The following is a 26,748-nucleotide window of genomic DNA, read 5'->3' as shown; positions in this document are numbered from 1 at the left end:
ACTAAAGCGACAAAAACGCTGGCTTGCATCCATAGATCCTGGACAAGCTCAGCAAATGGGCAGACGAGAACCTCATGGTGTTTAACACCGAAAAATGCAAGGTTCTCCACCTTGGGAGGAAAAACCTGTAGCATCCTTATAGGCTCGGCAGTGCTATGTTGGATAGCACTACAGAAGAAAGAGACTTGGGAGTCAGACTACCACCTAGCCCTCAAAAACTCCTGTGACAATCTCCCAGGGTCTGCCTTCCCTTCGGTCACAGCTAGCTCTCTCAACTGGGGACCTCCATTCTGCCCTGTCCTTACAGGAAGGCTCATCTCTAGCCACCCCTTAAATAGTCATTATCTAAAACATGCCACACAGCCTCCTGCCACACCTGCCTGTGGGGTAGCTATAGAATCATTTAGAGTGTTTCTACCTGTGGATCTATGATAAGTGTCTCCTTAAATATCAGCATTAAAAGATTTACTCTGATGCGAGGAAAATTCATTTCCATTTGGCGGGAATCTTCCGTTTTACCTGTTGTTTTCAAGGGAGCAGTCAAATCTCCTACAGACAGGAGAACATTGCTATGTCCCTCTTTTTACTTGTTGCTCTGATTTGTCTAGGTGTAGAAGGAGTCATTTGATTGTAGGGATTTTGACAAGAGAATGAGTGGAAACTCTTTTTGCACAAAGTAAAAGTGGAAGTAGGGTTGATACTCTCTTCTTGTGGTCCTTGAGGAACTTGCAGGTGATGGAAAGCTGTCTAGTCATATGATGCTTTTTTACCCTCTTGTTGCCAGCTATTACATTGTTTTGAAAGAGTTAAAACAGTATTTTTCTGGTATTCTTTGATGCCAGATGTGTGAAACCCCTCCTTGCAAGCCAGATCCAGCTATAGCTACTAGCTATGGGCAGCGGTGGCTATGAGGGTTAATGCAACTGTCTCTTGCTCCTCCCGATTACAGGTACCCAGTAGGGCTCTATATCCTGAATTTTGGCAGTGGATCCCACCCACATTCATTCTGGCCCCTCCACTGGCAAGATGACATGGCTCTGCAGGCCAGATCTGACTTGCAGGCTGTATGTTTGACAACCCTGGTGTACAGTTGTTACTGCAACATATTAGTATAAGCCTCTCCATTGCACTGGTGAATAGGTCAAGGAAACAATTGCTGCATTGAAGTGTAGTTCACAATATGAAAAAGTTTTGAGGACCCTACCTGGTTTGGATGAGTGGGCGGGGTTTGTTTTAGAGATCACAACCCACCCTCTTTTTTTTTTCTTTCAGTTCTTTTTTGTTCTTACAGCACGAGTTCACTGAGCATCATGTTTCTCTTGTTTGTCTTTCACGTGTCAGCTGTAATTAAATCTTTGGTCCACAGTATCTATCTTGGCAAATGACCTGAATTAAATCCAACTGCTCTCTGGCTGGATTTAGGTCTTAATCATTATTTGAAGTGTCATTCTTGCACTCTGTCCTATCACTTTATTTTGAACAACTGGGAACTGCAGGCAGAGTATTTATAAATTTAATGAACTGGGAAGTAGTTCCATGGTAGATACAAATGCACTTCAGAAATAAGAAAAGAGACTGTAAGGTTAGTTAATTGGTGATGGATGATGGTGGGACAGATTAGGGGAGAAAACTGGAACAAAAGGTTGTAGCTGGTATTAATTTTGTAAGCAGTGCCCTGCAAAGATATCCAAATCTAGCTCTGCATGTAGTGGCTCAGGAACCAGAAACTGTTTTGTCACATTACTTCTGCAGAGAAGCAGGCAGCTCTGGTGCCTTCAGTTCTGAGGTAGATCAGAACATCTGTGCCTAGCACATACCAGTAGTGGCTAGAAACCAGGTTAGTGATAAAATGCTGTTTTTATTTAAATTTATTTATATAATTCAGGTTTCAAGGTATGGCTGTTGGCAGAATTTCACATCTTCCTCTGTAGAAATTTCATTTTTAAGTTATCTTTGTTGTAGGTGCAATTGAGTTATGAAATCTCATTTTTTCTTTCTTCATATCAAATAATCTGGCAATAAAAATGTTTTTGGAATTAAATACACACTTTGGTTTTCTCTGTTTTCCATAAAATACATTTGGTGAGGACCCAAATTACTACATTTTACACTAATATAACTCCATTGATTTCTGGAGAATTATACTGACATAAAATTGGACTAACCCAGTAATAGGTCAGTGTCTGAGTGCTTAATAAAATTGCTTCAATGAAAACTCAAATGAAATTTAATTAAAAAAATACAACTGAAGTAGTTGTAGGCGGTGGTGTTATATTGGCATAGGGTTGGAGAGTGGGCTGAAACACTACCTTTAACCTATGTCAATGCGCTCTGTGCTATCCACTAATTGAAAAGCCCTTCAATAATTAGCCTTGTTTTAGAATTAGAAAAGAAGAGTGTTTCAGCCTGAAGTCCCAATGTTTTGAATTTTCATTTGATCAGAATCTTAAATTATGTTTTTGGAGTTTGATATAAAAACTGGGATTAGATTGGGTGAGTTGTATAAATCCTTTTTTTCTATTTGTGGGAGATGAAGCACAGCTCATAGTGGCTAAAGTATATTTATTATCAGTTACTACTACTGTATGGTTTTCATAAACTAATTTATTTTTATTATAGCAAATATGGGAATTACTGTAGTAAGAGACAGTAATAATGAGTGCCTGTAGACATGTGGGACATCTACTCCAATGCACATTAATTTCAGTGTGTTGGAGCAAATTTGATTTAATTGAGTCTGCTGGAGCATGCTAATTAGTGTTGTGTACTCAGCATCCCCTCACTTCAAAATGGCAGCAGGGGCATTTTAACTAACGCTTGTCAAACAAGCTTTAGTTAAAGCATCCCCACTGCCATTTTGAAGCATGGGACGCTGAATACATGAGACATTGTGGGCTGCTCTAATTAAAATACCTTCACCCCCGGAGCACATGTAAAGATGCCCAGTCATTTCAGGTGCATTTTCTACCTTATGGCTTCTACTAACATAAGAATCTCCTGTGTTACACTTGCAGAGTTGTGACTCTTCAAAGTACTATTCTTAGATTTCTTTTTGGCAGTGCCAAGGGTTGATTGGAAGAAGCACTGATGAAGCATCACAGCTTTACTTTGTTTCTGAAAAGCAACAGAACTTGCACAAGAGCATGCCCTCGCTTGTCATCCAAGAGCTTCATGCAACAATACAGGTAAAGATTCTTAGTAGTAATCGAGTAATGTAAGTGGGATGTTGCAGCTGCGATGGTCCAGAAATTATGGAAGAGACAAGGTTTTCTTAAGGTGATAACTTTTATTGGACCAACTCTGTAGTTGGGTTAAAGTTAGAAATAGGTCTAATCGCACAGTAGTCCAGTGATATTCTCTACACTGAAAATGAAAATATTCCTACAGAATAACAAGAAACCCCCAGATGATCAGTTCTGAATCTTAGGGTGTATTTATGCTGCAGTCACAGCTGTTACTTCAGCATAGTTTACAGATACCTAAGATAGTGTTAAACTGGTAGTAGTTTTTATGTGGCAAAACAGAGCTCAGCATGGCTTCCAAGACCTACCAAAGAAACCAAGGAAATTAGTCTGTGCTGTGCTTCATAGTGCCATGGCTAGAGTGCTACGAGTATCTGAATGGGCTATTTTAAAGCTGACTTGGGTATCTCTGAAGTAGAGGTGCACTGATACATTGGTCCATATCGTATCTGCACCAATAAAAGGAAAATTGACATTAGTGACAACCAGCTTTTTTTTGGACAATGTGGCTGATAATGTGACAGATAAATGGCATGGCCAGGAGTGCAGCCTGGCAGCATGGAGAGTCTGGCTGGTAAGTCTGTTGGGGGAAGGGGTGTGGAGGGGCAGATTGAGGCCCCCATAGTGAGGGAAGAAATGGGGCAGGGGCAAGCACTGCCCAGCCAGGGCAGAGAGCAGGACAGAGCTGTGGGTAGCTCATTCGGGGCGCAGGAGGGTGGGAAGGGGACATCTCCTGCTGCTGCATGCACCCCCAGGGAGGCATGGGGGGCATGTGCTCCCTAGATTTGTGCACGGGGCAAGGGCGGGCTGCCTGCTGTGGGCTCGGGATAAGGGGCTATACCAGCCTCTTCCTGGCGGGAATGTGGCTGGGGCAGGGCTGTGTTTGGGGCGGGGGAGGTGGGTGGTGGCAGTACTGGGAGGGGGGCTATGGGGTGGCTATGGAAAATTTTGGGGTGGCTGTAGCCCACCCCATAACCCCCCCCTCCCAGTGCAGCCCCTGCCTGCCCTGAGCACAGCCTTGACCCAGCCCCTTCCCTACCAGGAAGAGTCTGCAGCGGGCAGCCCACCCTCACCCTGCACACAAATCTAGGAGACACATGCTTCCCCCAGAGTGCAGGTAGAGTGGGGAGCTACCTCCCTTCCCCACCCCCCACGCCCTCTGGACGAGCCACCCGTAGTTCCATCCTACACCCCACCCTGGCTGGGCAGTGTCTGCCCATGCCCCAGCCCCACTCCCTCTTTCACTGTGGGAGCCTCGATCTGCTGCGCCCTGCCCCCCATGCCCCTTTCCCCCAACAGACTTACTGGCTGGATGCTGCTTTCCAAGCTGCCAGGCTGCATATCAGGAGTCGAACCGGTATCATTCAGTATGGCTGGTTAATAGTCGGCCATCAGTATTGGCCAAAAAAATCTTTATTGGTGCACCCCTACTCTGAAATACATTTCAGTCTGCCTTATAGATATGCCTGAAGGGACAATACTAATAAATCTGTCTTACGAAAGATAACATGCTCCTAGGAAAGCATCTTGAATTTCCACTGACTTCCTCACATGACTGGTTTGTTGGGTTGCACTGTGAGCAGTTTGTTAGATATTCTGTTGATCAATGTGCATCTACTTCACAGTACCTAAAACTGACTTCATTTTCAAGCAGCAAGGTTTGAGTTTGTGCTTGAAGGCTTATCTAACATCTCTCCCAAATATAGAGTTGATCCAATAAGAGATGCCACCACAAATAAAACCTTGCTTCTTCATTTTCAATGTCTCTGTTGAAGATCTAAGCATAGTTATGCAATTGCACTAAGTGTAATTTGTTACCTTTGTTAGAAGGTATCAGCTTGAAAAAGGTAGTCCTTAAAATTGTTAATTTCAAGAACACATGCAAGTGTTAAGTTAGAGGAGTATTCTTCTCTGGATTCATACCTAAACCCTGGATAAGGTAGGGTACCAGGACAGGGTAGGGAAATTTGGGATTGGAGGCAGGTGTGCATATATACACACACAGCCCATGCCACCGCAACCCCCTCTCCATGTGGATGAACACATGTGCATGCACAGAGCCCCAGCCCTGGAGCTCCTAGGAGCCCTGATGGCGGAGTGGGGCCAGGTGGGATAGCACAGATGCCCACAGCTGGGCTCCATTCCCTGCATGCAGAGGCTGGATCCAGCTGGGAGCTGCCCCTGTGTGACGCCGCCCTAGGCTCCACTAGCCCCATGGTGACACACAGCACCTCTCCCCCCACCAGCAGCTGCCTGGGGCTGCCATGCACAGCCACAGCAGCACAGCATGAGGATACAAGTGGCAGGGTGGAGGTGCTGTGTGGCCACATAGTGCAAGCTGGGAAAGCCCAGGGTGTACCGCACAGGGGCCACTCCTAGTCGGGCCCATCATTTGCATGTGGGGGATACAGTCCAGCTGCGGGCCTCCGTGCTGGCCCACCCTACCCTGCTCTGCCATCCTGGCTCACCCAGAGCAGGTACTTGCCTCAGCCCACTCCCCTAGCCTGCTCTGCCCTGCCCTGCCCCTTCTGATTCCTGCCCCAGATAGGAGGAGCAGTGCTCAGCCCAGCGCCTGCCACAACCCTCCCCTGCCTCTGAACGCCAGGCTGGGCACATGTGGGCAGAGTGGCACCGTTCCAGAAATTTGCTTCAATTTTCACCAACGAATGGGGACACTGGGATGGCCTACAAAATCCAGGACTGTCCCAACCAAACGGCCATATGGTTACCTAGGATAAGGGGAACCTTGTTCCTGAATTGGCTTGAAAGAGGCACGCAGTTTTGAAAAAATGAAGTGATTTTGACTAATTACAGTGATCATTAACAGAAAATCTTGCAGTAGCATTTTAAATAGATAAAATGGCAGAGCTGGTTGTGATGCAGTAGATTCATGGAGTCGGAAGGGACCTCAGTGGGCCATCTAGTCTGACTCCTTGCCCCTGGCAGGCAAGAAAAGAAACACCAACCCTGGGGTCATGTGATCCCAGCCAGGTGCTTGTCCAGTCTCTTCTTGAAGACCCCCAAGGATGGAGCAAGCACCACCTGCCTTGGGAGCCCAGTCCAGATTCTGGCAACCCTGACCATGAAGAACTTTTTCCTAATGTCCAGCCTAAACCTTCTGTTTAGTAGTTTATGGCCATTGTTCCTTGTCATTCCAGAACTGGACACAGTACTCCAGCTGTGGTCTGACCATAGAGGGGGAGAATCACTTCCCTGGACCTGTTTGTGAAGCACCTACAGATGCACAACAAGGTGTGATTAGCTCTGACAACTGCTCCATCACATTGGCGACTCATGTTCATCCTGGAGTCAACAGTGACTCCAAGATCTTTTTCTGCCTCGGCGGAGCTGAGAAGGTTGCCCCCCAGCCTGTAGGTACGATGGCAGTTCTTCCTCCCTAGATGCAGCACCTGCACTTGTTCTTATTGAATTGGATTCTGTTACTCTCTGCCCACTTCCCCAGCCTGTCTAGGTCAGCCTGGATCTGGTTCCTCCTCTCCAGGGTGTTAGGTGCATCCCGTAATTTTGTGTCATATGCGAATTTGGACAGGGTGCTTCCCACCCCCTCATCCAGATCACTGATGAAGATGTTGAAAGGCACCGGCCCCAGAACTGTGCCCTGGGGGACTCCACTGCACACATCAGTGGGCGGTAGAATCAGATCACGATGGCTTACTGTCCACAAGGTGATGAATGTGATTTAGGAGAGGTAAAGGGTCTTACAATACTAAATTACCAGTAATCCCAGAACTGGAAGTGATAAAAGCGGGTTTGTGTGTGTTCTTTGGCTTCTGAGCTAAACTTCAGTCAATTAGCCTTTTTGCCTTTGGTTCAACTTACAGTTTTATCATTAAAATATTCAATTAATTAAAAGTCAGTGGTGCATTATATGTTACTATTTGGAACAGTGAATATGTCACTTCACAAGTCACACTTTCTGACTACCTTAAACTGTTAACTAATTAATCATCACAACCCCTTGGGAGGTAAATTATTATTAACCCCATTTTACAGGTAGGTTAAGTTCCTGTTCTGACACTGTAGTAAGAGGTGTCCAGCCTGTGCTTTTTCTTGGGGCTTCAATTTATTTTTACTTTATTTCTGTTTATAACTCTGAGTTGAAGGTACTCTGGATACTCCCACAAATATTTAAAATTCACATTCTAAATGTTATCTTGATGTGTTACAGTCATTTAAAAAAAAAAATCCATCCCACACAAGGATTCTGATCTTTGTCAAATAAATCACCTTTCTTACCAGTGAGTAGAAATCACTCATTTTAGAAATGTTTGAGAATGACCCAAATATGTAGCTATCAAATAAAACATATATATAATGTTTTTAGTAAAGAACAGATTAAGCACTTTATTGATACGTGTTTCTAGTTAAATTTAATTGGATATATGATTTGTAAGTGTGCAGAGGACACATTCACTGAACCTTGATTTTAGTTGGCGAGATAAAAGGAGATACTTTGTTCTCCTTTTAAGAGCTTGATGCTATGATAATTTGAGCATAGTCTGTAAGATTCTGAGAGCCTTCTAAAGAACAATGAGTGCTTCTAAATTTCCTTGGAAATGAGATCAGTCTCTAGCTACACCTCATTATATCATGCATCCTTGTTGACCTCATTAAATGAAATATAAAATTCTTCTTGACTATAATTCCTCACCACAATTCTTTTCATTGTGGATAGCTTACCATTTCCCCAACTTCTTTTTATATCTTTGTTAACATGTTGTTTCTCCTCACTGTGTAGGGACTTAAGCAAGACCTGAAGAACCTCCATTCATTTGCTCTTGAACTTTCCAGAGACTTTCAACATCAGTACAAGAATCATCTCTACCAAGTTTTGACTGCAGTCCAAACGATACAGCTGCAAAATGAAGCTATGCAAAGTAAGGCTTGCTGCATTTACAGCCCAAACATATTTACCTCGGGCAATATTTGTGCTAAATATTAATGTTCATTGTTTTTTATTTGGTTTTGAGACACAAACCACTTACAACGTAATCTCTTTCCTTCTGGGTTTTGTCTGTCTTGGAGACCTAACATTGGTGTTATAAAAATGACAAATAATTAGATATTTTCACAGGGCAGCTGGGTTGATAAATAGTTTGGACCCACTTTTTATGCTGATTGCAGCTGCTACTAGACTGCTGAGTTGGCCTAACTCCCAACATTTTTAATGTGACATTCTCAGGCTTGTTATCTCAATTCTTTCAGCATAGCTGAATGAGGAATGTGTTACCTTAGCTGAAATTTGTACTTTTGACTGTATCAGAGAAAGTCTCAGGAGATAATAGAAACTTTAAAAACTTGGGTCAGACTTGATTTTGTGGGTGTATTTTTAAAGAGAAAAATATACTTAATTAAAAACAGACACACAGACAGGAAACTGTGGGAAGTAATGCTGGAAGGACTAAATTTCCAATATGCAGTCTTTACATTTCACTTGCAGACATGAATACCTGAAAGTATGTACTTTTGTGCACAAGTACTCTCTGTATGTGTAGCTAAGGCCCCCAGAGCTGTAAACCTGAAACTTGGCCCTTGACTATGGAACTCTCCACCTGTTTGGAATCTCATCAACTTTGGTGGGCCTCTACACGGGCATAAAGCTTATCTGATTGTAGGATTAGGGTCCAGATTTTTTAAAACATAATCATAACACTCTGATTTAATTAATCACAAATACAAGAATTCAAGGTAAAAGCCAAAACTGTAGGCCGCTGTATTCACAATGTGACCCTGGTATTGCAACACATGAAATACAATTTTTGGTTTTTGGCTGGGGAAGGAGGTGGAATCAGTTATTGTATTTTCTTGCATACAACATGTCCTAAAATATAATATACACTGTTTTTTTGAAAGGAAGAATGAAGAACAATGCTTTCTCCAAAGGTATGGCTGCATAGAGCAGGGACAGAGCCTAATTTTTAGCTGATTCACTTTCCCTTTCCTGCTTAACTAAAGTTGAAAGCCTTGCTGCTGCTAAAGACTGATCACCATGGGTGGATCTATGATTTTGGAAAAAGCTAAGGAGTTTTCAGAGCTGTGAATTAGGAGAGAGACCAGGAGCAACTAGCAGACAGCAAAATTGCCCTAAGAAAGGTTATCTCTATTAGTGGAACCTCCAAAACATTAAGAAGGAGAGACTATCATTAACACCTCTGGAGTAAAAACAATGTGCCACTAAGTCAGTTGACTCCCTCAGTTGCCTAACAAATAATGCCACAGCTGCTTCAGTGTGAAGCAAGGATCAAAGCAGGGTGCTTCTCGCCCATGCAGAAAATCAGCTTCCCTGCTTAATACATTCACCTCAGTTTTGTAGGGCTGATTTTTGGGGAAAAGGTGCATGTTGTATGTGAGAAAATACAGTAGTTCTGAGTCTGGTTTGACTCCAAAGGGACTGAACACAGCATGGGAACAATCAGCAAGCTCAGTGGTTTACAGAATGAGTCATCTACATTGTCAGACAGCAGTGAAAATGAATATTTTCTGGTTTGTCAGGCAGAGGAATTAAATTAAATCTACATTATGCTGTGGGGGCAGAATGCTTCAGTGTTAAGATAGGAAAAAAGTAGTTAAGCAGGTTACCTTTGTTATAGCAGTGAAGAATAAAATAACAAATTGAGCCAAGATAAGGTTGCAGACATTCCTGGATCAGCCCTTAAATTGAGTGTAAAGTGGCTTTAGGAGCATTTTTTGAAGGTCTCAGAGTCCTTTGGCCTATTATTGTCTTGGATTTAACACCCATAATGCACTGTGCAGTGATGTCAGATTTAAGAGGAACCTCTGCACTTGTATCAAAAAGGCATGCCAGTGCTTGGTTAAATCCTATGCATTTTAACTTGCTTTTTCAGTGTCTTTATTTTTATTTTGCATGCTGCAATATAAATACTAATATGCTATGTAGAGCTATGACCTTGCATTGTCACTTGTGTAGGTATGGCCATTGACTTCAGCAAGGGTCGCCACAAGCAGTGCAGGACCTAGGCCTTCTCTAGCAGTAATGTTAAAGAGGCCCATGAATAATATCTTTTTAAGTTCCAGGGAATATTTGTAAATTAAACTCTTACATAAATACTAATAATGGTAAACAACAAAAGTATCCAATGTGATACAGACTGTGCCTTAAAAACACATTCTTGGGATAAATTTGGGTTTGATGGAATCACTAACTCCACCCGCAACCATACTAAAATATCTTTGTAGAGAAACAATCCAGTGAAAAAGAAGTTGAGGCATTTTTCTGCTATAATTTTGTTTGACTCCAACAAAATGGGACACAACACATTACAAAGCAGATGGAGTAGGGTACACTTGTTAATTTTAAATTAATGGGAGAAAGGGGGAAATAGTTTGAACTAATTAATAAATTGTGTTGTGAATATGGTAGAACTTAAACAACCAGAAGAGATTTGTAGGAGGGGAAAGATTCTGGTTGGATGTTATCCAATATGGTAAAACAGATGATAAAAATTTGGCTGGCCTCCATAAAATTTTATGCATAATGAAGAGATTATACTAACAAAAACATATATTCAGAATAACTGTCATGAGTTGTGTTCTTCATCTTGCACAACCAGCAATCCCTTTGCTCTCTTTCTCTGTCTACACATACACCCCCTTCCATTGAGAGAACATATTTTACGTGCCTAAATTTGATCTTAAAAACTGGCCCATGCCGAAATATTTGATAGGGAGATGAACAATATAAAGGTGTAAATTCCCTGGCTTGGGTAAGTACAGAGCACACTATAAAACATTTGCAAAATAAAGAAGTAGTTTCTTGTTAGATCCGTACAACCACATTCTGAAAAACAGAGTATTGCTTTCTTTCCTATGTGAAGTATGAATAATAATGATTTCCAAAATAGGAAAAAATTGATTATCTTCATATAAGCCCATTTCTCTGGTAAATATAAATTGTTGTCATTATAGCAAACATATTGGCAGACTAATTGCTAGTGATCCTCTTAAGACTCATTCATTAATGGGTTGGAAAAGTTCTGAAAATTTAAAATAACTCTTTTAACTTAGTCTGTCATAGAGAAAAAGGTCTTATCAGCATCTATGGGTACTGAATAGTCTTTGAAAGAGACAAGAAGCTATTGTTATCACTGCTTGGCAGGGTGGAAGCTACTAAGAAACCAAATATAAATCCAGTACCTGGCCCAGTGAATGGGTGGGGGAATCATGACCCTAAACTTCTTGGCAAAGGTAAGCACCAAGGAAACTTCTTGGGGAAAGTTAACAGCACCTTTCCATAGGATGAAAAAAAAATTCAGCAGCCCAGAGAGCAGTATGACAAACAACACAAAAAGGAACACTATGTAGAACTGATACATATCGTATTGGGTGCTGACAAACATGGGGAAAAAACCCCCAGAGCTTTACCGGAAGCAAAATCCTGTCTAACCTGGCTCCCCAGTGTCTGTATAGTTTGTGTGCTTCAGTGGGCTTTTTGGCACTTTTAGCTAATAGCTGACTGATTTAACTGTTAGATAAAAATGCCAAGAAGCCATGCTGATGCGTGTGAGCTATAAAGATGCTGGGTGAGCCGAGTCAAACTGACGCAACTCCTCTTCTGGGCATGTGCTATGCTTGATGTGGGGGTGCGCCAAGCTGAAAGTAAAGTGCTGTTTGGGGACAGGGGGCATGTTCCACACCTGTAAGCACCCATTGAGTCTAAAATAGGGAGTGACAAAAAATTTAAGACACTTGATGGTTGTTTTGGTGTGAAAGATGCCCTCGTGCAGAATAGTTGTGACAATAGTCAAATTAAGTATATTCATAGTTTCATAGTTTTTAGGGTCGGAAGAGACCCCAACAGGTCATCTTGTCCGACACCCTGCCCTGGGCAGGAAAGAGTGCTGGGGTCAAATGACCCCAGCCAGGTGCTTGTCCAGTATCCTCTTGAAGACCCCCAAGGTAGGAGAGAGCACCACCTCCCTTGGAAGCCCACTCCAGATTCTGGCAACCCTAACCATGAAGAAGTTATGTCTAATGTCCAACCTAAATCTGCTCTCTGTCAGTTTGTGGCCTTTGTTCCTCGTTATTCCAAGGAGTGCCATTGGAATAACCCTGGCCATCTACTGTAGAAGCCAGGGCAACTCTTTTCATTGGCTGTGATTGTCCATATTTTTACAGTTTAGATCCACTGTGGAAAGAAAAGGTGAAAAAGTAAAGAAAAGTTGAAAAATGTGGTATTTGCAAATGGTGGCTCTGTCACTCTGTCTGTACCTTATCGTCCCTTTCCCTCGTGCTTTCTCTGTCTTGTACGTCAGCCTTATGTACATTGCAGGGTTGCTGCCCCCATAGCTTTGCTGGAATAGCTATGGCAGTAGAGACCCTTAGTGGAGATAGCCAAAATACCCTTTTGCTGCTATGTCTTTACTACATCTGTATCCCAAATGACTAAAGCTAGCTTGCAGAAGCCCTTTTCTAACCACTTGGAGCAGAAGAAGGTGATTAGGAACAGTCAGCATGGATTCACCAAGTCATGCCTGGCCAACCTGATTGCCTGATTATTCTATGATGAGATGACTGGCTCTGTGGATGCAGGGAGACCAGTGGATGTGATGTACCTTGACATTAGCAAGGCTTTTGATACGGTCTCCTACAGCAGTCTCTCAGGCAAGCTAAGGAAGTACGGGTTTGATGAATGGACTGTGAGGTGAATAGAAAACTGGCTGGATCATCGGGCTCAAAGGGTAGTAATCAATGGCTCAATGTCTAATTGGCAGCTGGTATCAAGTGGATTGCCCCAGGGGTCAGTCCTGGGGTCAGTTTTCAATATTTTCATCAATGACCTGTAAGGTAATATAGAGCGCACCCTCAGCAAGTTTGCAGATGACAGCAAGCTGGGCGGAGTAGTAGATACACTGGAAGGTAGGGCTAGGATTCAGAGAGACCTTAACAAATTGGAGGATTGGACCAAAAGAAATCTCATGAGGTTCACCAAGGATAAGTGCAAAGTCCTGCACTTAAGATGGAACAATCCCATGTACCAGTACAGGCTGGGGCCGACCAGCTAGGCAACAGCTCTGCAGAAATGGACGTGGGGGTTACAGTGGCCAATAAGCAGTGTGTCCTCATTGCCAAGAAGGCTAATGGCATACTGGGCTGCATTGGTAGGAGTGTTGCCAGCAGATTAAAGGAAACAATTATTCCCCTCTATTTGGCACTGGTGAGGCCATATATGGTGTATTGTGTCTAGTTTTGCCCCCCCCCCCTAGAAAACATGTGGATACATTAGAGAGAGTCCAGTAGAGGGCAATGAAAATGGTTAGGTAGCTGGGGCACATGACTTGTGAGGAGAGGCTAAGGGAACTGGACTTATTTAGTCTGGAGAAGAGAAGACTGAGAGGGGATTTAATAGCAGCCTTCAGCTACCTGAAGTGGGGTTTGAAAGAGAGCTAGACTGCTCTCAGTGGTGGCAGATGACAGAACAAGGAGCAATGATCTCAAGTTCCAGCAAGGTAAGTTTAAGTTAGATATTAGGAAAAACTTTCTCATAACGAGCGTAGTAAATCACTGAACAAGTTACCCAGAGAGATGGTGGATTTCCATCCTTGGAAGTTTTTAAGATCTGGCTAGACAAAGCTTTTGCAGGGATGATCTAGTTAGGGATGGTCCTGCTATGATCAGGGATTGAACTTCACTAGATGACCTCCTGAGGTTCCTTCTAATCCTAATTTTCTGCTTCATACTTGAGTGGTGCACAGCCTTTTGGCCCCACAGGCCAGGCAAATGATGCAAGTCTGGTTTGTGGGCCAGATCAGGCCCATATGCCTGGATTGAGTCCCTCATGGCCTTGGCTGGCCCCTGAACACTGGAATTGGGCCTTGTGCTGCCCACATGTACTTGGATTGGGCCCTGGAGTCCTGTGTCTCCTGCATCCAACCCACAGACCAGGACTGGACACTGGGGTCCCACACCACCTCTGCCTGGCATCAGGCCCTGTGCTGCCTCTGCCCAACCCTACAGGTTGGGATTGGTCCTTGCACCACCTCCACTTGGACATGCGGTCTGGGAGCAGACCCCACTGCCTCCACCCAGTCCCACACACCATAATGAGGCCCCATTCTGCATGCACTCAGCCCTGCATGCTGGGATTGGGCCCCAGGGACTCATGCTACCTCCGTCTGGCCCTGCATGCTGGGATCAGGCTGTTGGGCCCTGTGCCACTTTGCCTGCCCAATCTAGCATGCAGGGCCACCACGGCCCACAGGGCTCCCTGTGTGTCGATGGGGAGCCCCACAGGCTGGATGATGCGATGCTGGGGGCCAGCTCTGGCTTGCAAACTGGGAATTGAGTACCTGTGGCATAGCTCATAATGTTCAACTTCTGGCCCACAGAGCTGTGTCTTCTGGCCTATGGGAATGTGGTGGCAAGGGGAGTGATGGCAATGTTGATTGCCACTGTCCTGCCAAATGTTCTGACCCATGGGGAGCCCCGCAGGCTGATTCTGGTATATGGGGCAGGCTGATATGGGGCTGGGCTAGCACATAGCGAGATCCAGCACACCACCATGTTAGTGTGCAGTCCAATCACATCTGTGGACTGACCTCATCCATGAGATCTGGCCTGTGGACTGGCCCCTTTCTGCTCATCCAGCCTGTGGAGCCTGATCTGTTGAGCCTCACTGCCTTAGCTGCATCCAGCTGAAGAGGTTTTTCCAACATAGCTGCATTAGCTAGGGGGGTGATCTTTTTACACACTCTTAGTCAGCATAGCCATGCTGGCAAAACTTGGAAATGTAGACCAGACCTTAGAGAGTAACCTCCTTGGGTCAGTGGTTGTCCTTTATTCTGTGTTCCTACAGTGCATAACACAATGGGGTCCTAATAGCAATGAACAACTTTTGGTGTGGTTCACAGCTTACACTAGCAGCAGTTTCAAAAAGACCTAAATTGTTATGGTAACGAATGCTCAGGTTCATAAAAATAGTCCTGCACACAAAAAAAGCAGTAATTTGCCTGATAGAAAATTTATCACATGGAGCTTCAATGCAAAACGTTTACCTCTGCTAACTTGAAAGCTTTGCAGAACATGAGACATAAAACTGTGGTGGTTTATTCTGTCTTGGGAATGATCATGAGGAAAGCTTAAGTACCGGTTCTTAGGTACAGGAGCTTTGTGGGGGGACGGGGGGGGGGGGAGAATTGTATTGGATGCTTTGGCAAGTGTGGTTTGTTGTAGACTTTACTTTGGATCCCAGCGAGTCATCTGTCTTCTTCACAAATTAGAAAGCCTAGAGATTGATTTTTGTTATCACAGTCACCATCACAACAAAAATGCATTAGTAGCATTGTTTTAAATGAAAGCGTGTTTTAAACAGAGCTTGTAATGTGCAGTAGGCCTCTCTGAAGCTCACAAATGCAGAGATCGCCTCCCAATACCTAAAATTGTTTGTATTCTAGCTTTTAAAAAAATGCTACTTTCTAACTTTGCTGCCCACAGTGATAGGCTTATAGAGTATTTACTCACAAATGATTACCCAAACAGCACCAGTATTACTAGTCTTACTGATGTAAAAAAAGCCACAGCTCCCAGGCTTGTGTCCCTCCAACAATTAGCTTCTTTGATGTTTGCACCTTGAAGCTGATACCCAAAGGGGAACAGATTCAGAATAACAAAAATAAGATCCTTCAGAAAGTTCCAGTGTAGATAGATGTGACATAAAGGTTTCAGTTCCAGCCTGTAGTCTAATTCACATACTTGACTTTCTGGCATCTTAAAAGTTGATTCATTTCTTTTTTTAAAAGCATGCAAGTATTGGCCTCATTCCTGGGTTTGTTTCTTTACATCCCTGAACAGCTCACTACTGCTGGGGGTGGTGATTTCATGCTTAGGTTCCTTTCTGTAAAGGTTTAGTGTTTTTTCACATTTACCTCCTGACCTGTTTAGTGCTATGCAATTAGATCAGTGATTCTCTGTGAGATCCTTTTAAGGGTGTACGGGATGGTCATGCACTATTAGCACATGAGAAGGGTTTACAAAATACTAAATGGCAAAGAGAAATCAAACAGAGATTTATAAGTTACTGTCTCACAATACAAGAAGTAGGGTCACAAAATGAAACCAGGAGGCAGTAAGTTTAAAACTAACAGAAAAGAAGGAAGTTCTTTTTTACACAGTGTGTAATTAAAGTGTGGAACTTGTTGCCAGCAGATGATGTGGAAGCTGATTGTTTAGCCACATGCAAAAAGGGATTGGACAAATCCTTGGAGAAAAAGGGCATCAGTAGCTATTGAGCATGGGAGTTAAAGGTACAGCCTCTGAATCAGAACTTCCTAGACTTCAAATGCTGGAGGCTGCAAGCGAGAGAACAGTGGAAAAAACCCTGGTCATACCCACTTCACCCTCTGTTTCAGCAGTCACCCTGCCACTATGTGCCAGAGGCCTATTTGTTGCTTAAGGGACCATGGGCCAGTGCCCACTAAGAAATGCTATAAGCCTCCCTTAGAAGGGAGGTCACTGGGTAAGTAAGAATTGATTCCTTGGGACAAATCAAAATATAGCAGGGATGGAAGTGAGGTCATAGGTCTAAAATGAGTGCACCAAGGGGGGACAGTGTGTAACAGGATATTGGGCAAGATGGACCGATGGTCTGACCCACTAAATGTCAGTTGTGATGTTCTTATCTAGGTGTGTAAACACATACACATGCTTCACAAGATAAACTCAGAGATTTCAAATAGGAATCCATAGTGTTCAAAACACTCTGACTTCCTGTGGATTTTCTGAGTTCTTTGCAACACAAGAATTGCTCTAATATCTTTCTGTAGTCTAAACATGAATGAAAAATACAGCTGTCATTTTCCGAGGGGTGCCTTGAATCTGAAAAAGTTGAGAACCACTGGATTAGATTGTAGTGCAGTCATACAAGGAAAATTTATAATCTATTATCTCATCTTCAGTTTGTGTGAGGAAATCTTATGTGGGAGTTCAAGAGATCAACTTTCTAAGAAATCTTAGAAATGAGGTATACTCTGGTATCTTACATGGTAAGCTGTCAGTTGTTTACAGGAACTTATCAGCACTGTGATTGAGTTGCATAGTTAACTCCTGGCTGTTCAACAGTTGTACTCAGCTGAGTAAGCCGTCACGTAGCTTCTGCCTTTGTAACAGGTAGAGATTTTCCATGGCAGTAGGATATCCCTTCACCACATAGATATATCATTGCCACTTGCATACAATTTTCTCTCCTCTATGTACGCATTACCAGTTAGGGCAAGAGTGAGTTATTGTTTTGTTTGTTGTAGGGCTCTCCCTCACTTTCATCTTTCTAATTTATTCATTAGCAACCTGTTATTGCAGACTCCTGAGCACTTACAGGAGTGAAATGCACACTACTGGTAACACTGAGTGAATCTGTAGTAAAGCCAGCTGGAGTAGTCCAGATCATCATCTTTCCCTGTTGAAGGATATTACCGTAATATCTCTGACATCTACTGACGTAAACGGAAGGTGGTCTCTACATTTTAATCATGGTGGCAAAGATCATTGACCTAACTAGACTGGTAGAGCTGAATGATCCTTGACTATTTTACACATCTAGTAAATTTTCAAGGTTGTGTGTGCATAGTGCTGTATTTACCTGATTCCAGGATGACTCTGAATTTAAGACAACCCCCTAATAATTAGATTCTATACTTGAAAATGTATGCATTTGTTATAATTTTCCATATCTAGAATGTAATTTTTGGAGGATCATCTTAAATTTGTACCCTCTCCCCCCCACAGCAGGGCAAGCAGCAGCAGAGGAGCAGGTGATATGTGGGTAGCAGGGGAATCAAATGGCCAGACCCCTTCCCCTGGCCACCTGTCCCCTGCCACCTGTTTCTCCCACTCCCCATTTGCCTCCAAGGAGGGGTGAAGGGGAGTTAGTGGCTGCTGGTCCAACCTTGGGTTTGGGATTAGAATCAGAGCCATAGCTGCTGCCCTCTCTACATCCCCTACTTGTACTCACATCTAAGATGAAGGGTTTCCTCTTCCCACCACGTTGAACTGGGGGAAAAAAAATCCTCGTAGTGCAGTCTTTAATCATGGGAATTATTTGTAATCTGAAAAGGCCTCCATTCTCAACAGGATGCAGGATGGGATTTTCAAAAGGTGTTTATGAGTTTGGCGTTCATGCCCCATTGGAAATCAAAAGGATTACAAGTCTTAATTCATTTATGCACTGTTGAAAAATCTTACTTGTACATCTAAAGAGTTTGAATTTTTTTAATGTTTTTCTTCTTCCAGCATTCCAGACAAAAGCATTTGATCTTGAGCAGTCTTTACAAGAAGTAACTGAGAGATATGAGAAAGAAAAACGAAAGAGAAGAGTGCTTCATAACAGTTTGATTGTAAGTATCTGTAACAAGAGAATACTTGAGATCCCCAGGTAATTAAATGCATAATTTTCCTAGACTCAAAACTAATGAATGTGCTTCTATTTATGTATCAGACCCTTTGTCTGTGTACTGAACTTGTGGCACATCTATTTTGCTTCAAGCCGTTCCCTACTGTTTCTAATAAAGAATACCTTTCCAGTGTGTTACTTGTGAACATTGCTCTGAGGAGGATCTTTTCAGGATGGAGAGTGAGAGTCAGTGTCTCAGGCCTCACTCTTAAAAACTCAAGTGTATATTCTTAAAAACATAAATATTTGCAGATCAAGGACCTACATATATGATATTGTCTAATTGTTTAACTAAATATATTTTTATATTGTAATACCAGGAATTGAGAGGAAATATCCGAGTGCATTGCAGGATCCGTCCATTGCTACTTTTTGATGCTACTCCTGGCCATTCAGTATCACACAATAGGTAATTTGAAATATTGTTCTATGAGTTAATGCATAAAACAATTTAGGGAGAAAAGGATAGGTGTGTGCAAAGGAAAACTAACATTTTCTTGGATTTCAGTTTTTTCTGTGTTCTATTAGGAGTTGCAGTATTACTATATAATATAACTAAAGGAGAGAAATGACAACATTGGCTTTCTCTTCTTCCCCTTATACTGACAGACATGACATTAGAAAATGAAATGTCATAATTCCATTCCTCCACTGAAGTCTTCTTCCAGGTGTGCACAGGCCTGGTAAAGCTCCCTCTCCTGGACACTCAAGGCACCTATGCTTGGTCTGCAAAATATTAGATAAGGGATGCTCAAGCCCTGGCCCACAGGCTAGATGTGGTCTGTGAAGCTATATCATCTGGCCTTTAGGATTCCCCAGAGATTTGACACTGGGGGAGCTGTCTCAGTGTTAATTGTTACTCCTGTGCTGCCAGATTTCCAGACCCAGGGGGAGCCCCATGGGCTGGATGATGTGGCCCTGCTTCTTGGATTGTGCTGGTGTGAAGCTGGATCTGGTAGGCTTGTGGCATGTGGCCACATCAGGGCTATGCAGGCTAGCCAGATCCATTAGGTGGGCACCGTGTGGCCAGATTAGGGCAGGATTGGGGCAGCACGCGGCCAAATTAGGTTGGTGTGTGGCACAAGGCCAAATGGACCAACCCTGTGCGGGATCTGGCATGCAGGGCCAGAAGGTTGGATGCCCTGTATTAGACCCATGTGCCCTTAAATGCCCTTTGGAGCTGTGCTGCAGCAGCAGTGTATCTAAGGGAGCACAGGGCAGAGTGTACTCTGCCCATCTGAGTCCCCTAGTGCATTTCAGACCAAGAAGTTCATTAGTGAGACTGTTCCAAGCTCATCCCCAGCACCTGCTCTTAGGCCTGTTGAAGACTAAGCACTTGAGACCAGGTGCTGGGGGCAAGCTCAGAGCAGCCACACCACTGAATTTAGGGCTTTGGAGCATATCAGTGGACCCGGGTTGGGCCTGCTTTTGCCCTGTGTTCACCAAGATACACCACTACCGTGGTCTAGAGCAGGCTGTCCAACCTATGAGTGGCTGAGGGGCACAGGCATAAGCTCCCTCCCTCTGCTGTGCCACATAAACATCCCTTTGTTGTACAGTGCCCCCCCCACCTCCGGTTCCTCCCAAACCCATCTGGCTGTGTGCTGTCTCAGGACACAGAGCAGAAGCTGGAGGAGGGAGGGAGAGGACTTCACAGAAAAAAGCTCGTGAGACGCTGCTTCAGTCCTCAAGAGGCGAAGTAACACTGGCTCTCCCCTCCACACACACACACACACACACACACACACACACACACACACACACACACTGCAGCTACTCAAGCACTCTCTTTTTCAGTACTCCATCATAGTGGAAGCTGTTGGTTTACAGTTCACCTCTGCAGGGGCTTGTTATAAATGAGTCCACAAGCACAGATAGGTTTACAAACATAATTATTCTTTATTTCAGTTGCACAAAAGATCCAGACAAAGTAATGAACCCTACCAGTAATTCTCAGCCTCAGTTTCCTCTCTGCTCTGAGTCTTTTGGAATGTCTAGGATCTTTCTCCTAGAGCTCATGGCGTCTGTTCTAAATCAATTATTATGTCCATCTCTTTGTTCCAGGTCAGCTTTCTTTGATCTTGACTGGTCCTGTGTTTAAACAGGACCTCTTTCCTATGAAAACATGCCTCAACCTTCTTCCTTCCTGCCTTAAAGGGTTTTTTCCTCCAAAAGTCTGGTCCTTTGTTCTTCTTGAGAGTCTTTTTTTTTTAATCCCTACTTTTTTTATCTCTCTCTCTCTCTCTCTGTCTTGTTGGGGGATTTTCCACTTTTCCTTACCCGGAGAGGAGTCAAAGGAACTAGTTTTGCTAGATTTAATCAACTCATCATCCAAAGTGTTTCCACCTAAACACATAACCTATTGCAGCTTAACAACCCTACCTTTGTCTCTAGTCTGGCAGATAGTGTAACAAAGTCTCTGCCAGTTCATAGCAGACTTGCTGTCCTTGAGGCATTCCATTATAGGGCATTTCATAACATCATTCAAAAGTCATAAATTGGTTGTAGCCAGATTCTCCAAATACTAAGACTTGTTTTGCAGTTCCATACTATGAAACAGGCTCGCTACCAGTGAGTCACACAAACAGCATACAATTCTGTATACTTCAGTAGAGTTGTACCCACTTTGTGCTTGTAGCTCCAGCTCATTATATAATTACCTGTAAATGCTAAAATGTCTCAGGATGGAGAAAGAAAGGAAGGATTAGGTTTGAGTAAGTTATAGACAGGAAACTGCCTAGATGGCTGAAGGGAAAGAAAGAAGGGAATAAAGTGCTGAGCCCAAAAATAAATAAATAAAAAGAGAGAAAGAAAGAACTAAGTGGGTGGCTGGAAACCACACTATAATCCACCTTGATCAAGAAATGACTGTAGTTTGGGGCTTTATTTTGCTTTCCCTGGCTGGTATACCTGCCCACTAGCTTACAGTGTGTTTTTAAAGGATATTTTTGCCAAATCTTTTAAAATATGAAATCATTTTAATTAAAACAAAACAGAAATGACCTACTTAGAAAAATTTAGGGAGCCTGAAGAAGAAATTTGGTGCAATATGTGTTTTGTTGTACTTGTGAGGATCCTGAAGAGTGTTTCTGTGGCTCTGAAGTAGCAATATATTTAGTTGCAGAAGTGCAGTGCAGAACAGAATACATAATGTTAAACAAGAGATTGGTTAGTATATTTCTTGATACTGTGGAACAAGGTTTAATCAAAGCAGTAATAAAACTAAGGACCCAATCTGGCCAAAACACATATGAATTAATATTTAATGATAGTCTCAATCATTTTTGGGTGACTTAAATATGTAAAATCACTCAGCATTACAAAGTTTTGGCTGCACTGCAGAGCCTCTCCTGTTATAGCTATGCCAACATAGCTTTGCTGGCAGGGACTTTTAGTGAAAACTCAGCATACATTAACAAAATGATTAATTTTGTTAGGGTAGCTTCAACACCTTTGTTGGCACAGCTGTATCCACACGCAGGGCTTTGCAGGCATAAGACATTGGGTAAAGAATGTGCATTTCACGTGCCCTAGGTGACATGGCCACTAGGAAAACTTTCAAGCATTGATCTAGCTGAAGTGTTTGCAAGATCAGTCAGACTTTTTTCTTAAAAAGTACATCTTAGTTGCCTGTACTAATGCAGTGGGTTCCAATTTACAGTCCATAAGATTTTGTTATAGGCTGCATTGCCCTCCCAATCTTTTTCAGTTAAAGGTTTGGTGATAATGAGGCGTTACAGTGATTCATGATGTACTTTTGAGGATTGACAGTGATCCATTGGTTGAAAAATTGGGAACCTCTATAGCGATGTAGCCAGACACCTTTCGTTTTTCTTATATAACTGTTAGACTTTCTGTAACCTTGAAATAACTTGTATATGACATTGTTCATAATTTGATTGATTGTAAATTTGCTTATTTAAACAGACTCCTTTATTTTGCTTGATTGCATTTTAATACTATTTTTATTAATAAATCTATGTGGTTGCTTTCTGGTGGCAGTAGTTTTACAAAAGCAGTAAAAAATCCAACGGATTTCAAAACTATAGGTTGACATGGTTAGATGTTGATAGGGGTGGATTATGGGGTTTTAGTGGTCGTGTGGTCATACTCCCTATGATTGTGTAGTGCATGTGCAGCGAGCTCTCCTACACCAAGACCTCTGGTCTCGGCCACTGGTCTCTACCACCAGTTGTAGCCCCTTGTGCCAGTGAGCTCACCATTGTAGTCCCGTTTTCAAAATCCTAGATCTGTTCCTAGACCTTGCAGTTCACAGGCATTGTGAGTGTTCATTTTTCTCAGTCAAAATAAACAAATTAAGGTTTCCAATTTTTCCCCCTCCCCCTGCAGGCACAAAAACCTTTCAGAAAAAGTGGCGCATGCAGCTGATGATGTGAGTATACTTAATAATGAAAGTATATATACATACAGTCAGAAACAAATGATGATAGAAAGGAGGGAAAAGGGTGGACAATGCCTATTTGGCTCTGAATACAGAAGGCAAATGATAAAGCAAGTTACTGTTGCCCGTCTACTTTGGTATTTCTCTTGCAAAGTAATTTGGTTTGGATACTGAGCAGTGAAAACAGTGTGCATTGTTCCATTTCAAGTCAATAGCTATATGCTTTTCTAATTAAGAAACCGAAGTTCAGGAACAGTTTCAGGGATGAAAATAGCTTTCACACAGTCTTCCTCTATCCTTCTCTGTAGCAAATGGCTGTTTCACTACAGATCAGGACTGATCTTCCCTCCTGAAACATCCCATCCTTGTGAGTCTGCAGACAAAATTTGAAAGGAGTTTCACCCTGTTTTTTTCCTTTAATTTGTTCCCTTATCAGTTTTGATCATGGAGCACTTTCAGCATTACGAATCAGCATGCCACAGAACAGTAGGATACATTTTGCTCTAAGCCACGGTAAAGCTGGAAGTAACCTAATTCTTTTTCACTTAAAACAGTTTTATACTGGTGTAACTCCACTGACTTAGTTGAATGATGTTCCATTTACAGTGATAAAATTGAGATAAAAATCTGGACCAGCAGAGTTGCTATGACTTTATACTGGCATAGCTGAGAGCAGAAGCTGGTCCATTGTTTTTGTTTGGTTTCTAACCAAGCAGAAAGCATGGATATTTTTTTTTCAGTAAAAGAGTTATAGAAATATTCTTAATATCCATGTAGGATCCAGAAGAAACTCTTATCTAGCTCAGAACATTGTTAAGGCTTTTTGGTACAAAATAGTTTGCTAATGTGGATTTAAAAGAATGTTCTTATCAAGAACATAACCAGGGAAGGGTGAGCAGGGCACTGGCCCCAGGCACCAACTGAGAAGGGGTGCCAGTATGGCTCTCTTCCCTCATGGGTCTTTGCCACAACAGGAGTAGCTCTGTGCTGCCCCTGCCCAACCGTAGAAGCCAGGCAGGCTCACCCCTGCACTCAACAGTATATCTTGGGGCAGGGACATGGAATGACATTTCCCCAAAGGCTTTCCCATTGGAGGCACAGCCCTGCACCCAGGAGCTGAAGGGGGAGAGAACAGAGTACCCAGGGAGCCTGTGCTGTTGTCTGTTTCAAGCAGAAGCAGCTGCCACGTGGGTGAGGAGGGCCCCGTAAGGTAAGACTTCATTCTCTTTTCCCCCCATCTCCAGTGGTCAGCATAATCCCCTCCCTTTGTCCCCATGTTCCGGGTGCTGAAAGTGTTCCCTGTGCCTCTTGTTCATATTCTGTTTTCTGCAGTAGTGAAGTAAAAATGAGCGAGGCCAGCATTTAGGGAAAAAGGAATGGTTGGAGTGATCAACAGGATTCTGCATATTGCAGAGAAAGTAAGGTACATGCTCTCTTGAGCAGTGTCTTTTCAAACATATTGTTAAGAATCCCAGAAGTATCACACCTCTTTGTATTGTGCTGGTTAGCAAGAGTTCAGTCATCCTCTTCTAGCAGTGCACACCTGTAATAGCATTTGCCATAAACACCAGGCCCTGCTAATAGATGTTGATTCTTTTGGGGAAAGATTATGTAGGTTTTCTGTATTAGTGTTTGCTTCAGGTTCCCTAATGATATATTAGCAAATAATTTGTGCTATTGGGTCTTGGCTTCTGATGGATTTTATGTTACTAATGGCCTAGAGATCAAATTCAGCTGACACAGTTATAGAGCAAATCAGGCCTTACGTCTCTGTAATAATAAAACTGCTGCAGATCTCTGCATTCCTTTTGTGCTGCTTCTGCTCACTGTTGCTATTTTTTAAATTGTCAGACTCTTTTCCTTTTTATTATTACAGTGTATCTTATAGAACATGGTAGAAATGTAATCTCCAAATAGCTCCCGCAATGGCTTACAAAGTATTGCTTTTGAGGATGTTAAAAGGGTCTGATTTAAGTCCATTAAAAGACAGAGATTGAGAGCTGAGATGGCAAATCCAGATGACAGTCCAGCATTCATTGATGCCGTTACCAAGAAATGAAATGTAAAAGGCACAATAGTGTGAGCTAAAACTGGAGTGTTAACTTTGGGTATGGGCACATGAGCAAGTTACCACAAGGTAAGCTAAGATGTGAATTTGCAGTGCATCGGCCATTCAGTGGTAGCTGCCCATGTGCACGCTCTTACTTTTGTGGTAAACGTGAGATAGCTTACCCCACTTTCAGTGAAAGGTAAGCTACTTTCCACTAACATCAAGTTAAAAGCCTGCACATACATAGTTGCTGAGGAAAAGCTATAGCACTATTCACAGAACTATAGCATTAAGATAGACTAGCTCACAGTATATCTTACTTATTAATAACTTGTTCATGGGCCCTACATACGTGTCTTAACCTCAGTGTCCTCAGCTCCAGTAGCTTTCATTCAGATATTCAGTGAATGCATCTACATGTGCCCCTAAGGTGCTGTTGTTACTGCACCGTCATTTAGTACTTCCTTTTGGAATACTAAATGACAGTGCAGTAACAGCCCATACAACACCGTGCCGACAGTGCACGTTTATAGCCACTGTGCTGCTATAGCAATGCACTGTACTGAGGGAGTGCATTACTACGGCGATGTAGCTGCATCATCACGATTGGTGCCCACTGACACTGTCACTATAGTGTCACATGTAGATGCACCCAGTGTTCCTCATCAAGGTGCTACTAAATTTCCTTTGTAAGTTGGTGCTTTTATTGCAACTGAAAACTAGCAGAAACATCACGTGCATTTAAATCTCTCTGATTATAACTCCAGTAGATGGTCCCCCAGGAAAAGGCCCAGGGGTCCATGTGCTGTGGGCACAGCTTGTTCAGTGGCAGGGGAAGGAGTGCTGCCAGTAGGGAGAAGGTCTGTGGGCTTTACCCACATGGTAAAGTGGATCCTAAGGAGCCTCCCCTGTAGCATGCAGTCTGCATGGTGTGTGACTCGGGGACTACATGCTAACACCATGTGCAGCCCCCAGCCACATCAAAGTTGGACAGCATTGGTATCGAGGAACCCTTGCTGTTTTGCTATCCAGAACTTAGTAAGTAATATTTTGCTTAATACAGTCTCAGTTATAGAATATAGGCAGTGCTTATACTTAGACAGAATCACTTTGCATTTTTGGGAATTTTGAGCCTGTTTAAAACAAATAGTGAATCAAATTCAAGTCAATACCATGCTGTTTATTTAGGAATTTTTATAATTAAATCTGCTAAAGAGAGAAACACTGTTTCCCACATTTTTGTATGTCTTGTCTTGAAAGTCTGTAAAAGCTTAAGTTTTTATTGGCTGTACAACCCAGTATTTCTTTTCTGTTTTTGAGCTAATTCGAGATTTTAAAGCCTTAGATTGCATGTATAAATAAAATCATTTTCATATGGAGAATCTGGCTACTACATCAGGGCTCCAGGGTGACTGATTCCAAAGTATTTTCTTGTTAATTTCTTATTTAATTAATGGCAGTTGCTCTTTGTGGGTTCTCTCTCATAGAAATTATCCAGCTATTTGAGCTTTGGAAGATGGTAGCAATGGTCTGTGTTGGCTTAGCCAGGGCATGGGATACTATGCTGAATAGTCTCACAGCTGTGTAGCTGCATGGCAGAGCAGGCACTTCTATAAATTAGGCACTCACCTCC

At 42.8% G+C, this 26,748-nt stretch overlaps 1 protein-coding gene across 3 annotated transcripts in view; it reads left to right on the top strand.

Annotated features, from left to right (window-relative positions):
• Positions 1–26,748, top strand: part of KIF25 (kinesin family member 25) — a 70,408-nt gene that overhangs the window by 5,534 nt on the left and 38,126 nt on the right. For all 3 annotated transcript variants that reach the window (XM_019549951.1, XM_019549952.1, XM_019549953.1), the window contains 5 exons: positions 3,060–3,185; positions 8,002–8,140; positions 18,504–18,607; positions 18,984–19,072; positions 23,014–23,056. In XM_019549951.1, coding sequence (XP_019405496.1) covers positions 3,060–3,185; positions 8,002–8,140; positions 18,504–18,607; positions 18,984–19,072; positions 23,014–23,056 — 501 coding nt within the window. The remainder of the gene's footprint in view (positions 1–3,059; positions 3,186–8,001; positions 8,141–18,503; positions 18,608–18,983; positions 19,073–23,013; positions 23,057–26,748) is intronic.

Source organism: Crocodylus porosus, unplaced genomic scaffold (genome assembly GCF_001723895.1).
Source record: "Crocodylus porosus isolate Cpor-Errol unplaced genomic scaffold, CroPor_comp1, whole genome shotgun sequence".
In the NCBI taxonomy this organism is placed as follows: Eukaryota; Metazoa; Chordata; order Crocodylia; family Crocodylidae; genus Crocodylus; species Crocodylus porosus.
Note: the sequence above shows the minus strand (reverse complement) of the source record. Positions and strands in the feature narration are given on the sequence as shown.